The sequence below is a fragment of the Gallus gallus genome, chromosome 3 (genome assembly GCF_016699485.2).
Source record: "Gallus gallus isolate bGalGal1 chromosome 3, bGalGal1.mat.broiler.GRCg7b, whole genome shotgun sequence".
In the NCBI taxonomy this organism is placed as follows: Eukaryota; Metazoa; Chordata; class Aves; order Galliformes; family Phasianidae; genus Gallus; species Gallus gallus.
The window spans coordinates 40,915,094-40,931,100 of NC_052534.1; the positions used below are offsets into that span (position 1 = coordinate 40,915,094).

A 16,007-nucleotide genomic window follows, 5' to 3' on the forward strand; every position below is an offset into this window, starting at 1 on the left:
GATGATGTGTCATTTTTGGTTTAATTCTGTAAGTCATTGCAATTGCCATTGAATACAAATTGAAATGAAAGTGTATATTGGCTTAGTTACCAATATAGCTCCTGACCCTAACTGTCCATATTAAAAATCATTTTAATGTTGATTTTCTTATCTGTGACACTCGGATGCAGCATTCAAAGTATTTCAAGGACTCTTTAAGAAATCACTTCCCAGTTCACTTCCCAGATTTTGAAAAGATATCAAACTATGAAATATTTCAGAAGCTGAAGTATCTGCAGAATGACCCATTTATCTAATATTAACGGACCATAGATGCTGAGGATGAATGATGAATGGTATCATGATGTTTCTGATAATCTATATGACAATCTATGACAAACTTTATTTCTTTGTCTTATGTAAGTGGCAGTAAAACATCAATCACATAAGTATTTGTAACAGAACTGTTGCCTTCATCTGTGCTATTTTGTTTTTAGCGACTTTCTATTTAAAAATTATAACAATGGAAAACTGATGAATTAACATGTTCTCAGTAAACAATTACATGCCAACAGCTGCATGCCTGTCAAGAGATTGACAGGGCTGTAAGACTGTCAAAAATGCATTTACCATATAGGTTTCTGCATGGTATCTGATCTGCAAGGAATCTGTGCTCTGTGGAAACTGTATGGATGCTGAGTCAGCACTGTAGCTAGAGAGCAGGAAATAGATCTATAATTGTGAATTAAGTATAGGTAAGGAAAGGATGGCAAGGGAAAGAAAACAAAGGGAGCCACAAGAGTAAGTGCAGACAGAATTACACATTTTGACTTAATCACAAACAGTTACTTAAAGAAGTATTTGTTTGGGACCAGGACTAGGGATGTTTTAAATCTCTGGCAGATGATCCAGAGAGTTCACAGTAAAGCAGGAACATGTATACTCTGGGAGAAGTCATTTCATGTGCGTCCTCTGTATCTCTGCTTTGTTCAGAAAGTTTCTTACCACTTAATGAAGTTAAACAAAATTGAGAGATTGCTTATCCTTGTTATGGATTATCTTTGTACTCTCTAGATTTCTTGCATTGCTTATCCTTTCTTGTTGCAAATTGATTTTGTGCTGTAGAGGAATTTGCATCAGACTGACATTCAGCATATCCAAAGTAAAATACTCCTAATTCCAAAGAAACTTAATCTATGTTTGACATTAGCAATTTTTGTTGAATGCCCATTTTAGGTTATTTATTGGAGACATGCAATATATATTATTATAGCTGATGTAATGTGGTCAAAATTGTTTCTAACTGAAATGTTACATAAAGAATAATAATGTATCTATACCTCAGTTGTTTTAAAACTAGTAAACCGTTTTAATTTTAAAAAATTATGGTAGCTAAAATGTAATACTTGTTTGTTTTCCCAAAGCACAGTCATTTTCTTGCATTTGTGTATGGGAATTTACTGTCCTCTTCCCTTGTAACTGCTTCAGTGGACACTATCATAGAAGGCCACTAAGTTGGTCAGGCAGGACTTGCCTGTAGTGAAACTGTGCTGTTGTCTTGTTTCACTGCCCTGTCTTCCATGTGCTTTAGTACAGCTTCCAGGAGGGTCTGTTCCGTGATCTTCCCTGTCAGAGAGTTGAGGCTGGCAGGTTGATAGTTCCTTGGGTCATCCTTTCTATCCTTTTTGAAAATAGGTGCAACATTGCCTTTTTTCCAGGGCCTTCACCTGACTGCCACGACTTTTCAGTTATGGCTAGGAACAGAAGGACCATCAGAAATAATTTCAGTGAAATTCAAGGACAGAAGGTATTTTAGAGAAGTTGGCTGGAAAACAAAACAGAACAAAACAAAAAAAGCCAGCAACAAAAAACCTGATTGCAAATGGCTTGTTCTTTGTTATTAAGCAAGTGAGAAATGATCTGTAGCTGAAGAAACAAGTTTGGACAACAGCAGCCCTTTTAAGGACACAGAAACCAAGGAATGTTTACACTGGAAGGAGGAAGAGCCAGATGAAAGTGATATGTTAATAAGAAATGGAGGAAATAATGTATAATGCTATGTCTCTGGGGCAAGAGAAGGAGAACAGAAGAGATATTTCTCTGCTGGCAAGGAAGCAAGCGTTGCAGTCGGTGAAAAGAAAGTCAAGAGTGTAAAAATACAGTGGAGGAAGAAAGAGAGTAGGGACTACAGACGTGAAATTTTGTATTAGAAAAGTAGCATTGTTTAGTCAGGGTAGTAACAAATCCAAAAGCAGAAAAAGACAATTCTCAGAATCTTAATTAAAGCTCCTGATTGAAATTTATACAGTTAAAGCTGCTCTGCTCATCTGCTCTACTGCAGCAGCGCAGTTAGCTGGTTGAGGCTCCTGAATCCATACATATATTAAACAAAATTTACCTGTACTTGGAGAGTGTTTTACTGGGCAAATCCAGCTAATCCATATTTGAACTTCAGTAGAATTTGTCTTGTAAGATCTGTCCTTACACAGGTAGAAGAGATTACCCTTTATGGCACCCTTACAAATGTTCTCTGTTGGTATTGCATACATATAGTGCCATGAAACTTAGTATTTGTAGGGGAAGGGAATGAAGTAGCAGCTTCCTCCTTAAAAAATCCATATAAGTCTTCCTTCTCAACACTACCATGAACCAGTTTGAGCATCTTAAAAAACATTCTTTTTTTTTTCTTTTAGCTGTGCAGTATAGGCAATATAGTATTCCTTATGCATTAAAACTCATAAGTATGATGGCAACTTGAGAATATGCTGCTCCAAAGTGATCCAGCAGTCTTCCGATTTCTTTCAGTTTTGACTTCTTCACATGAAATAAGAACCAAAGGAAAGGATTTATTTTACGTGTAAAACTCTTATTAGTATTACCGTATGCCATTAATACGTTTGGATAATTACTTGCCAAAATAATTACATTTTATGTTCTCCCATATGAATTACTAGATTCCCAGAAAGCTATTTGCACCATCCTACTCTAATCTTATATATGGAATATGTGATTAATGTGGTTGCTTCTGTTTATTTAAACGGTACCTTACGGACGGTGAAGCATTAATGTGGCACATACCTCACACCTTGACACTTTAGTGTTCGCGTATTTGTACCTCCATTCGTAAAAAAGAGAGAGAGAAAAAAAAAGATTATTTGTTTTCATTTGCAAAATGTTTTGTTCCTGGAAGAAATACATCCACTAGAAATATACTTTCTCCATGTTTTTGATTTTTGTTCCTTGGAGTCTATTGGAATATATTTGAAAATGTTTTGACTTAAAAAGGAATCTTCAAAATAAGTATTAGCAACTTAGAACAGCAGAGTACAAAAATAATTACATAGAGTTAAACTTAAGAAATGTAACAGAATAGAAACATGAGTAAAAGAGAATCTGGAAAGGAAGAAAAAAAAATGGAACAACCATGTCTTCACATAATACTAATTGCAAAGATTTAAAGTGCAAGAAAGTATAGTACTGATAATTATTTTTAGAAGTTGGAAAATTCTTAAAATGAACAGGAATAATGAAAAAACACTAAAATGGGAAAGAAAACCAAATATGGGAATGGACAAAAAGATATATATATATATAGTATATGTATCTTAAACTAGCAAGAAAATGACATGAGAAATTAGACACACTTCAACAAAATAGCAAATTTTATTTTGCTCTAAAAGCCATATGGAAGAAAGCCTGTGTTATGGAACAATAGATTCTCATTTATTGTTTACATGTAAAAAGCAAAGAATCATCTGGAATACTGAATGTCCGGAAGTGTGTGCTAATAGTAAGGGCAGTGTCAAACAGAAATTTGCAAGTAAGTCTGATTTTTCCCATTTAAAATGTGAAAAATATAGTTTTAAATCCAAGAGTTCTGGGAAGAAAAATATTTTATTTAGCCTTCTAATTTAAAAGGAAGTAGCATCTTATTGATTTACACCAGAGTCATATTCTAAAACATGTTAAAATTTAGAGAAAAACTGGAAAAAGGCATAATTGCTTACACAAGGAATTTTATGTCTTTAGAATATTAAATATCACAGAATTGAAAACTCTGGGTTTGACAAATTTCCATCAAATGTTTATAACAGAACAACAGTGCTGTTTTCCTTGGCTGTGGAGTCTGCTTTTCAGTGCAAGAGCTTAGGATTTCATTTGCCTAAACATGGCATTATACAACATGTATGATGAAAAAATCTTGACGTGGCGGCATGATTTCACAGTGATTAGATGATGAAAATCTTGCTTTTGTGCTCTGTGTGCTCAAAGAACGAGATCGAAATTATAGATTTTGCTCTGATTGACATAAGTGGAAATAGTCATTTGTTTTATCTGAAGCAATACTGTGTCTAGAGGCTATCATAAATTACAAAAATGAGAAGCAAAGTAGTACCTGTAGACAGTCATGATTTTACACAACGTAATAAATGGAGAATCTGTATACACAAAATAACACAGTTCTTTCTGGAACTTACTTAAAAGAGTAAGATAATTTTTTCATTTTCTTTCACCGGTGACCTCTCTGTTATCTTATAGATGAACAGTCTGAGATTCACCTGTGCCTTGGTTTTAGGGGCCTGATCTCGTGTGCATGCTTTAAAGGTAGAACACAAGCAGCTAAGTGTCCAAACCTGGAAACAGGCAGAAGTATCAGTAAAAACTCTATGAAATTCTTTCTACTATTTTTTGTCCGATTAGGAATTCATAGATTCACTTTTGGATTCCTTTTTAGTTAATAAGAAAAAGGTGTTTATGTGGGTTTTTTTTTTTTTCGGTTGAAAATTTGGTTTTAGAGTATTGTTGGTCCAAGCTTTGCCAAGGGCATCGCCACTTTCTGTGTGGCTGCTGTGCTAGTTGCATCCAAGTGGGTCCTTCTGTACACTAATATAAACCACTCAGGGATGGTTGAACAGATGATGTATGCAATAGCCTCAGGTTGAGCTGCTGACTTCAAGCCAGAAGCTGTTGCTGCTGTAATTGACATTTTTCCTGTTTCCCTTTCTTGTTAGCTCTTCTGCCAATAGGACCACCTTTAGAAAAATGCCAAATTTTCTGCCCCTGACTAGGAATTCCTGTTGGACCTCTCCTTTGTTTTTGAGTCTGTAGTACGTGTCCTTTTGTTTCTGCTCTTCCAGACTGTTTTATTCTATTACTGTAAATACACAGGAGTGCAAGACAGCATGTTTCCAAGAAAATTACTTCACACACATGACATTGATAACTCTCAACCACAGACTACAGAAATATTATGTGGCTCTGAGGGTTAAAGCAAATTTACTTGACACTTGATTAACAGAAAGGACTTAGCAAATATATGATGTAGACTGCCATTCTAATGTTGAATGAAATCAAATCTCTTCCAATGGGAGGACCCTGTCCCAGATACTACTGCGTTCCTCCACAGGTTCTGTGAATCTAAAGATTCACTTACTATCAGTCTCTGCTTGGTACTTCTTTTGTGGAAGAGTGTTTAATTTTCCATATGCTGTCCTTAATTTTGTTTTAGGGACTGATACCTTTTCCCAGCTTTGTGGGTATCTGCTGCATGGCGAGAACTATCAGCTGAATTTTTCAAAACTAGAAATTTGTATAGTTGCAATCTGAAGAATGATCCATTCTTTTGTCATGATTTAAGCTACACTAAAGCTAATATGTCCTTCTAGTAACTCTGAGAATTGTAAACATTAAGGACATATTTATTTTGTAGGTGTGCTTGAGGACTCCAGATTGCATTAATCTTACCAGAGTTAAACTGTTCGGTGGATTACTAGCAAGCCAGTTTATGACTTGGACAGTTTTATGATCTAGTCCAGCACTGGAGGTGATCTGGTAACTTGTCAGCCTTATTAACTCAATGGAAGGTGATACCAAGATGACCACATTGCCTGCCTGTGAACTCCTGCAAGTAACTGTGCATAATGCTGTCCTAAGCCGTATCAACATACTGCCTTGATTCTCTGTTGGCTCAAGCATAATAGTACCATGGGCCATTTAACAGTATAGGTATGCTCCACATTTCATGCCTGTGTTTTTATATATATATATTTGAGGTACAGCACACTGAATGAGCTTGTTACCTGACATGCTACATTTAAACTTCTCATTTGGCTGTACAAATCGTGCACTTAGGAAAAACACATTTTAAGAAAGCTATTAATCTAATTTCTCTTATGTTTTTCTTTTGTGAGCTAAGAAATTCCAGGAAACTAACTCTGCTCAGTCTTCTGTTAATATTCTGGGTATTTTGTGAGTGTATATTATTCCAGTAATTTTTTGTTCCAAATTGCAATGTGGTGCTACAGTTTTTCCTGCAGAATATCTCTCAGTACTTAAAAATTTCAAAAGTTAATAGAAATTGGTAAATATGCAGTGATCTGAAAATTAAGATATTATTATTTTTGTGTATATGTCATGTCACTAAGGAGAGAAAAAAAATCAGTCCGTAACATCTTAATTTGTAAAAAACAGAAAATAGTGGAAAAATAAAAAATAATTTAAAAATGTTTGCAGTGAACTAAATTGATCATTTATATATGTATATATATATTTAAAAAAACATATATTACATATATATATATAACCTCAGAGGAATCATATCTTGTAAGAATTCATCCTCCTGTATTAAATAACAGATTTTACCATGTGTGGCATATTGCAAGGTTTTCTTTAGAACTAAAATATGCCCTAAAAAAAGTATTTGATTATCTCTTGTAAAATAACAAATGTGATATATGAGCCTTTGTCTCAGCAATACTTCTATAAATGCTTGTATTTGAAGTCCTTGGGCTTTGGCCATGGAAAGTGGTTCCGATTATGCTTTGTGTTTATTGATCTTGTATGTGGCTAGCAAAAGGTATTTGTTCCTAATAGCCTGGCAAGTCACTCAGTTCTTCATGTGCTGAGAGCTGCAGTCTCCAGAACTGAGTGCTCTGAAGTCATACCTGAGGAATGTATCACTTAAGTAGCAGTCTTTTGTTCTGATCATTTTATTTCCAGACAGTTTCTAAACTCAGTATATAGTATACATTCTTGTCATGCTCTTCTTCCCTGTTGCCCATAAGCATAGTCCCTTTTCAAAGTGCATGACTTGAGATATATTCATTGATTTTATATCCATTCTATGACTCTATGATTGCAATTTTTCAATGTGAAATTTTTATATTTTATTATATATACTGTCCAAAAGGTATCAGATATTGTTAAATTTGTTGGAAGGTACCAAAATATAGTCCTTAGCTGTGAAATGGCAGCAAAGTTAAATAATTTGTTTGTGAATAGTATTCATATTTTGAAATAAGTAATTCTACTTGTAGATCATATTGCTTTATAGTCAATGGCAGTGGTGAGGAATCTAGAAATTGCACATTTAATAGGTTCATTTTAGCTACCAGAAGCATTTAACTTCCTAATTTACCAAAGTAAGAATATAAAATGAAAAACAAAATCACTTTATTCTGCCCTTCTATTCCTGCTTTCTTTTGTGGAGCAATAAGTGAAGACTATTCCAGATGTGATGACTGGCTGTTAGGAACAGCACAGGGTTACAAAGATAAAACATGTACACTCTCATCTCTCGTTTTGCAGAGGAACAGGAGTCTTATTAAGACTTTCAGTATGGATTTCATAGATTTAAAGGTAAATCTGCACAATATTTTACTCATCCTAAGAGTTTCTTTTTAGAATCTAAATTTCATCAAAAACAGATTTCTCTTTTTTTGCATCGTGTATATATATTAACATGTTAAGGAAAAAAAAAAACTTACATACAGCTATATATATAATACAAAGCACAGGTAAATTCTTCCTCTTTCTTGCCAGGGGTGTCTTTTTAGAAACTACCTGTCTTGACAATAGCCTTGCATGGTGTGCTGGGGAGGGATCGTGATCTGTGCTTTTGCATATTTCTACATGTAGAGAATGCCTGTAAGCGAGATGAATCAGCACAGCTGGGTATGCAAAATTTTCAAGTTACTTATGAATCAGTAACTTCACTTCCTTCTGAAAACCTTAAGTTTTCCAGCTAAATGAATACTTTGCATTCTATTAGCAAAAGCAAGAGGCAGCCTTTGTTGACTTTGGATAAATGGCATTCGTACACTGTGGCAAACTGGGCTTATTAAGTGATTTACATTTTTGTGTCCACAGGTTTTGATTTCATTTGATATACGATGCCCTACTTTGCCTTTAAATCTTTTCATTTCAGAACATTTTTTGTAATTACTGAAATCAGTGATGATCATCTGAAAATACAGATTTCTCTGGAAAATGTTAAAATAATCATCTGTGGAATGGCAAAAGTGTGATGAAAAATCCTTCTCTTTAAGGTACACTTACTGGAGATCATGAATGGAAAAACCCATGGATCCTGCCATAGACTATTGTAGCTGACTTGTAGCTTCCTGCACTGTAGAAATTCATCTTTCATTCTTTGACCAGTGGGTTTGCCTATTTTAAAGGCAAGAGAACACTCAGATTTAGTGCATATTAGTGATATTTAGTGTGTTAGATTCCAAGTGACAGTAGCCCAGGTATCTGAGAATATGGGTTTGTGGAGTTTGCAGAGTCACATTCTCATTGCTATTAATAAGCTACCTGGAATCTTTTGTGTACAAACTCTTGCACTGTGTCATTAAGTAGGAGGAAGAAATTTTTTCATGCAGCGAAGCTTTGAGGTCTCATTTTATTTTGTTTTTTGACTACCAACAACTATACTTCATTATACATGGAAAACACATTTGGCTTCTTCTTTTCTTCAAGGTTCTTCTGAAAAATTACACTCAACAGTTGCTTCCAAAAGTATTTTTGACTCAGTGGAATCTCCCTGTGCCTTCTGCTTCTTCAGGGAAGTGATAATACCACTGCAATGATTTTTCATGATACTACATTTCCATGACTTCAGTCATGATGGTTCAATTCTGTAGTTCATGTTATAAAGTTGCACTATATTTCAGGTTAAAAATTGTCACATCAATAAGTTGTATGTATACTTTTATTTTTTTTTTTCAGACAGTTTATATCACAGATAGAGACATCCTGGATTTTTTTATCACTGTGTACTTCCACTTTACTGAATTTTGGAATACATACTTATTACTTAGTGTGTCTAAAAGACATTGATAAATAAAGAGGCTTTAATAATTTAACTTGCCTAAAGAACTAACGTTGTATTTAGTAGAAGCAGGGCAGAGTTCAAGTTGACTAACATTTCCATGAATTTAATATGCTTTTAAAATTACATTGGTGCTATTTTTAATATGGATTATGTATTTACGGGGACTTACCACATCCCAGCAAACATGTTTTTAAGGTCATATAAAGGAGTCACTATCTAATCTCTGTTTATTTTCTTTATTTATAATTGTTTACCTAGAAATAATTTAAAATTCACTTATATTTAGAATGCCTCTTGTTAGCGTGATAACTGCCACTGGTTATAGTGATATCTTTGCTTCTGCAGTCATTTCTTTTGGACAGCTAACCTGAGAGAACATTGACTTTTTTAATGAATAACCATCTTTATAGAATAAAAAAAATCTTTTAAACTATGATAACAATTTGAACGGTATGTGTAATTACTCTGAAGAAGTCACTCCACTTGCAATTGCTTTCAACCATGTCTCGATCTTTTGGGTAAATTTTTTCTGGTATAAATGACTTCATTATGTTATTTTGTGCCTATATGATCAGTAATTAACAACTACTTAAAAAAAATGTCCTCTTTCTTGCAGCTTATGCTTTTAGAACTTATGCAGTTTTTTGCCAATAGGACAAATGTTTGTAATTAACATACGGTGGTAGACATAACACTGCCCAAGTTAAATCATACCAAAATTTTTCATTTACTCTTGTGTTTTGCTTTAAAAATTATGAATACAATAAGTCAGAGAAACTTCTTTATGCAGAAAGTTTTCTTTTTGGTACTTGTCTTTCCCTTTTGATGCATTATTTCGTGATAAAGCAACTATGTTGAATGCAAAAGTAGTATGAGGATGACAGGTTTTGGAAAAAAACCCAATATACTGTAAGTAAAGATGTTCAGTCACTTGAATGTGAATAATGAAAGAAGAAATGTAATCCTGTTAGATTCTGATACATGCCTTATTTTGAGGAAGAAAAGTCTTTCCCTTAGGTGTATGAAGAAAAATTAAAGGTGTCTAACAGCTACTTCTAAGGAGAGTGCTTGATTGCTGTTGTGTGGCTGGCACTGCATGAGGGAATTTGTTTTGTTTTGTTCTCAGCCTATTTTGCTGTGAGCTAATGTCCAGGTTTTGAAGTGGAATTTGTGCAACTGAAATTATACACCCTAGTGGGATTCTAGTAAAAACTCTTTTTTCTTGTTTCCCTCAGTTTTTCTCATTACTGAGTGAAGAGACAGGACTGTAACGACAATGATGTCATGCAAACATTAGCAGCCTTGGAGATTAAGGCAGTCTTTCGAGGAATGTCTGAGATTACATTTAAGTTGTTTCAAACCTATCATTATATAAATGATCGTTTGTCCAGCCATGTGAGTTCTAAGTGTATTTTGCAGACTTTACAAAATTACTATTATAGGAATATAGTAAGAGCCTTTTCTGCTCTAAAAATGGTTTATTATGCATTTCTGTGTCTCTAATTACATATTTTCATTCTTTTATATTTAATTGAATTTTGCTTTAATGTACCCAGGAGGACGACTAAGCTTGGCATCCTTCTTTCACTATATATTCATAATGACTGAGATCCATAATATAATACACTTCATTGTAGTCTTTTCTGTTCATCTTACAGCATCTACATATCTGTGTTTCACCATTCTGATATCACAGTTTGACACCACCGCAAACAAGGAATGGACATTTGTAGTTCATCTAGTCCAATCCATCTGCTTAAGTGGAGTCACCTACAAATGGTTGCTCAGGATCACATCTCTGCAACTTTTGAATATTTCTGAGGGTATAGACTCCATAATCTCTCTGGGAAATCTGACAGACATCTGAATGTTTTATGATATTGAAGACTGCTTTCAATATTCTGAAATTTTGCTGAAATCTTTCTCTATTGCCCCTAATTTAAAATGCAATAGACAAAAGAAACATGTGGATATGTGGTTTGAAAAAAACAAACAAACAAGAAGCAGCCAGACTAACAGCTGTCCTCTAGTTTGTGCAAATTTGCATCTGCTGCACAGGACTTGAACTGAGGTGGCAGAAGGATGCAGAAGATGCTATGTTGTATTGTTAGTCCAGCCATGTAAGTTTTGAAGAGGAGTCCTTAGAAAGAGCAATCATGGAAAAACTTAAACTCTTTCCTAGTTCCCAGCCTAATAACCAAATAAGGAAAAACTTGGATCAGACTTCTTATTGAAGACGTAGGGACAGAAACACTCTGCAGAATGAATCTTGATAATACATGCAACAAATCCATCTCTCTTGATCTAAAATATTCTTTTTATTCCATTACTACCCTCTGGAAGCGAGTAAACGTTGGTGCAGGTTATTGTTTGGAGTCACCTGGAATGGCACTGAAATATCTGTTGTGCATGTAACTGCAGCCATATGCCATAACATACCGGAGGTTCTCTGTTCTCTTTCTAGCATCAGTTTCTCTGATATGGTATCAGTGCTTGTTGAAGATCTTCTACCATGAGGAGCTGTGATTTTAATAGTACCTAAAAAATTGTTAGTTCTTGTGCAGAAGAGCTTGCCATTTTAATTGCAAATATATAAGGAGAACATGCAGTGAAACATTCAGAAGCAAGAACACCCTTATGGATCCCAGTAGTCAATCAGCTGTTACAACAGCATAGCTCATAAGGAAATATTTTCAGGAAAATGTTCTAGACCTTGAATACCAAGTGAAGTGAGTTTTCCACTTCCCAGTCCATGATAAGACCCTGAACCCTGGGAAAGGACAGGAGTTAAGGCATATCCTTGATTTTATCAATTCCCTGTTGGCTCTATTTTCAAACAGTTCCCTGTTCAGCATGCTGCTTTTACAGATTTAATTCTGAGGAACATATCTTTTCATATGCCCTTTTATGGAGTCCTGAGATGGTTTTATTGACAGTTGCATGGTCAAATTTTGTGGTAGAAAGATCATTTGCAACTGAGATATAACTGTCAATCTTATCAGTTAAACCAATGGAAATTTGGAACAACAGTAAAATTACCCTGTTCAAAACTGGGCAGAGATGAAAATATGTTCCAAAGTATCTCATTGTTCTTACAAGTGAAATATTTTTGTGACGTTCATATTCTACATTTCAACCCACTCAAGATTTTTCAGCAGAGACAATTCTTTGTGAGTCTCTGATAGTGTCTACCAAGCAGATTTAGGAATACCTAAAGCTAGTGATAATATTTCTTGGTGAGATAAATCATGAACATATAGAGATTAGATCTAACCTTTTGTGATTGCTGGTGACTGTCCTTTTAATTCCAGTTGCAGCAGGATTTCACTCAGGAATGCTGACATTTCCCTGCTTTTTTACCAGAAGGAAATTTTAGCAAAGAAGCATTCATTTTGAATATGACATCTCAAAAAGGAAATATCAGATATATAAGTTCACAGGCTGTTTAGATACTGTAAATTTTGAATAAATAGTACAAGAAGGGGATATGTTATTCTAGCAACAAAAGGTTGTAACAAGTTCAGTGCTGCTGTTGTGTGGGTGAGCCAGAGAAGCAAGACATTGTTAATTCCCTGAGCATAACATCCTGAAGCAAAACAGCTGGATTTTACTCTGTGTTTTTATGTTAATTGATATTTATTCAGAAAGATATAGCAATATTGACATAGCACTTTTGTTTAAATGCAGATTCCATTGTGGGTTCGGTAGGAAATACTCTGAAATGTTGTATTTGGCTGTATTGAACTTGAGACATGCAGTGAGTGATTTGACTTCCTTATGATCAAATGTTCAGCAGACAGCTAGAACCATTACTTTTTTCTCAGACTCATTATGTTTATGTGAAATCAATTTCAAATGGTGTTTACAACATTGAAAATACTGTATTGTTTCTTTTGTTTGTTTTTTTGTTTCTTTTTCCTTCATCATTCCCTATCCACTAAAAATTTCTTCACTCTTCCTTTCTTCTACATCTAAACATGTTAAAAGAAGTTTACCAGGAATATATTTTTACTTTCTTGTAGATAAACAGAGTGATACATCAATATATAGTTGTAATTAAAATTGGAAAAACTGAATTTATTTGAAAAGGCTGAATAATTCTGATGGAGGACTACTTTAATAATGTAGATACAGTGTATTTGCCTATTTCTGTCATTGTTGCCTCGCAATCTTGCCAATGGCAAGTCAAAAATCTATATTTTATATTGAAAATTATTTAACATTGAAATATTTGATTCAGTCTGAATCTGAAAGCAAAGGACACTAAGCTAGATTTCTGAATGATGATGTAGGTTTATGTGAGGCATGAAATGTAGCTGTGGTCTGTAATGAAGTTTACTTTCTATTCACGAAACATACACAGTAATGAATTTCCTTCATTGCTATGCATCAGTACCTTGATCCTGACCAGGGTGTATCATTTCTGGCAAAGAAAAGTGTAGTTCAGCCTCTGTAATCTCACATCTATTTCCTCAGCATTGCTATCTTCTTTATACAGACATATATGGACACATATATGAACACATTCCCACTAGCAGAGTAAGCCACCCACTTGTGTAGAAATGAGTAATGCTTTGTATCTGATAAGTCCCAGACTGAATTTGAGTTAGTTGCTTTAAGTATCAGGCTATGTGGATCTTCAAGTAGACCCCAAGGTGTCACTTACCAGAATGGAGTGTCTGTTGAGGCAGAATTTTATGATGGAACCAGATTTAATAAAGATTATGTGAAAAAAAAATAAAGTAATTAATAAGTTCTTTTCTAAGTTCACTTTTTATTGCTAAGCTGTTTGGGAGTTTTAATATGTCTGTTCTTTCACACTTCAGCTTTCTTTATCATGCTACGAAATCAGCTACTAATACTGATATTTCAATGGGAAAGATATGATGTCACAAAGCCCAAGCAAATACAAGGATTTAATTCAAAAATATAAACTCTGAAGAAAGAGGACACTACAGAAGTGAGCAAAGGTCACACAAAAGGAAGGAAAAAATAAAGGCAATTTATTTAAGTTCATGACATAAGTTTTACACAGAACATTCACCCGCCAGTTCCGTCAAACACTGTATATGAGAGTGCTTAAAACATGTTATAAAGAATTCTCCAGTGTCATCACAGCTCAATCCATGCTTTTATTCAGTCTGGCCCTTTAAAACTTTTCTGTTATTTATTCAGTCATGTCCTTTTGTTTGTGTTCTAGCAGCTGGGATTTGATGTATTGATGTGTACTTACGTAAGGAACATTTACCACCACTTTGTCCTAGCGCTCTGCACACATCAGGGTTTACTGCCAAAATGGCATGTTTTCTGGAATGGAAATATTTAATATGGTCTATTAAAAGAAAAATGGTATTTGGGGGCCTATGTAAGTTGTCATTACTAATGCGGTAGCAAGAAAGAAACTCGATTTTTTGATTGCTGCTAGTTGTAAAGAATAACTCTGAATTATTGTGTTGTTTTACTTATTGGCTTTTTTATATGAAGTTCTGATCTAAGGCCCCTTGAAGTTAGAGGAAATTCACTGGACTTAACAAATATTGTCTTACCTTTCAAATCTGGAAAGAGTGCAGGGCTTTTCATACATTCCTACTCTGTATCACACCCATCTTCATAGCATTTGCATTGTTGTGGTGTTGAATGCTCTTCCTACAGTGGTACAAGCTTTATAACTACCTTCTGTCATATTTGTTTCTTCATTTAGCTTTAGAGGCAGAAAAGTATGAAGTGGATTTCATTCTTTTAGGTGAGGATTTTTGGTGGTAGCTTATTTTTCTTTATTGTCTTCCTGGGGATTTTTATTCACTTACACAGATTCTTACCTATGCTTGAGAAGGCAAAGTTAAGCAAATGAGATCCATTACAGGAGTTTGCAGTTATTTAGGATAGCTTATTCTTTCAGACTTTCTTCATCAGTACTATATTTAAATGCAAAAGTTTTGTGATGTTAGTATAGAAGCAAGAAGATAAATATAAAATTGATTCCCAAGCTGTATTTAAGTCAAGTAAATTTCACACCTCAGAAAGAGGAAAAATGAGAGCATATCATCTACGGGTACTATGAACACAAAGAAGCCTTCAGGTCTTGAATGACATTACCTGTACTCTCTATGTTTTTGTGTGCGTGGAGTTTATACCTCAAGGAATTATGATTAAAAACTGCTAACCTGTTTTTATATTTTCTTTTCAGTTCCTGTTTCTGCAATAGGATATCTGTTTTAACAGTAAAAAATTCTGTACTTTCTGTGAAAAAAACATCATGTGGCTTTGATGTAACTGATTGCATTCTTAGAGTATAGCTGACAGATTAAATAGTCATCTTTCAAGGAAAAAAAAAAGATCTTTTCATAATTCTATGTACATATCTTCTCTTCTTGTGTTAAACCATAAAGCCAGAGTTGGTAAATCCTTCATGTACTACAGATCTTCAGGGACAAAGGTAGAAGGCTACATTGCATTAGACATCATGTTCAGAATAGGAAAAATATAATAAAATTCATTTCCATATTGTCTCCTATTCCTGTTGCTCGTGATTATTGCTGTCAAACCAATGCAGAATTCAAGAGCATCTGTTGTACTGGCGGTTCTATTTTCACTGATAAACACTAGTTTTCAGTGGTATTCCTGTCAGTTTCACTTCAGCCACACCATTTGTCTTCTGACAATTGTATATAGCAGCTACAATTGTGCCACTTGTAAATTCAGAGGTCACGTGTACCCATTCCAAGATGATGAAAACAAAAATCTGTTGTTGTAGGCATTGACGGTATTCACTGAAAAGAGACCAAACTTACTTCCTAAAATATTTACCAGTCTAGGTATGACCACTGTTGATTAAAAATGTGGAGTTTTATAATATGGTGTATGGATTTTCAGGTATGTCATAAAAATGCATATACTTAATTTGAATTTAAAA

The 16,007-nt window shown here is 34.4% G+C and overlaps 1 protein-coding gene across 3 annotated transcripts in view; it reads left to right on the top strand.

The window, feature by feature from the left end:
* Window positions 1–16,007, top strand: part of WDR27 (WD repeat domain 27) — a 101,526-nt gene that overhangs the window by 80,026 nt on the left and 5,493 nt on the right. The window contains exon 24 of one of the 3 annotated variants that reach the window (XM_040697662.2): window positions 10,753–15,856. The exons of the other annotated variants lie outside the window; for them this stretch is intronic. Coding sequence (XP_040553596.1) covers window positions 10,753–10,782 — 30 coding nt within the window. The 3' untranslated portion in view covers window positions 10,783–15,856. Of the gene's footprint in view, window positions 1–10,752; window positions 15,857–16,007 lie in introns of those variants that run through there. 3 annotated transcript variants of the gene reach the window in all.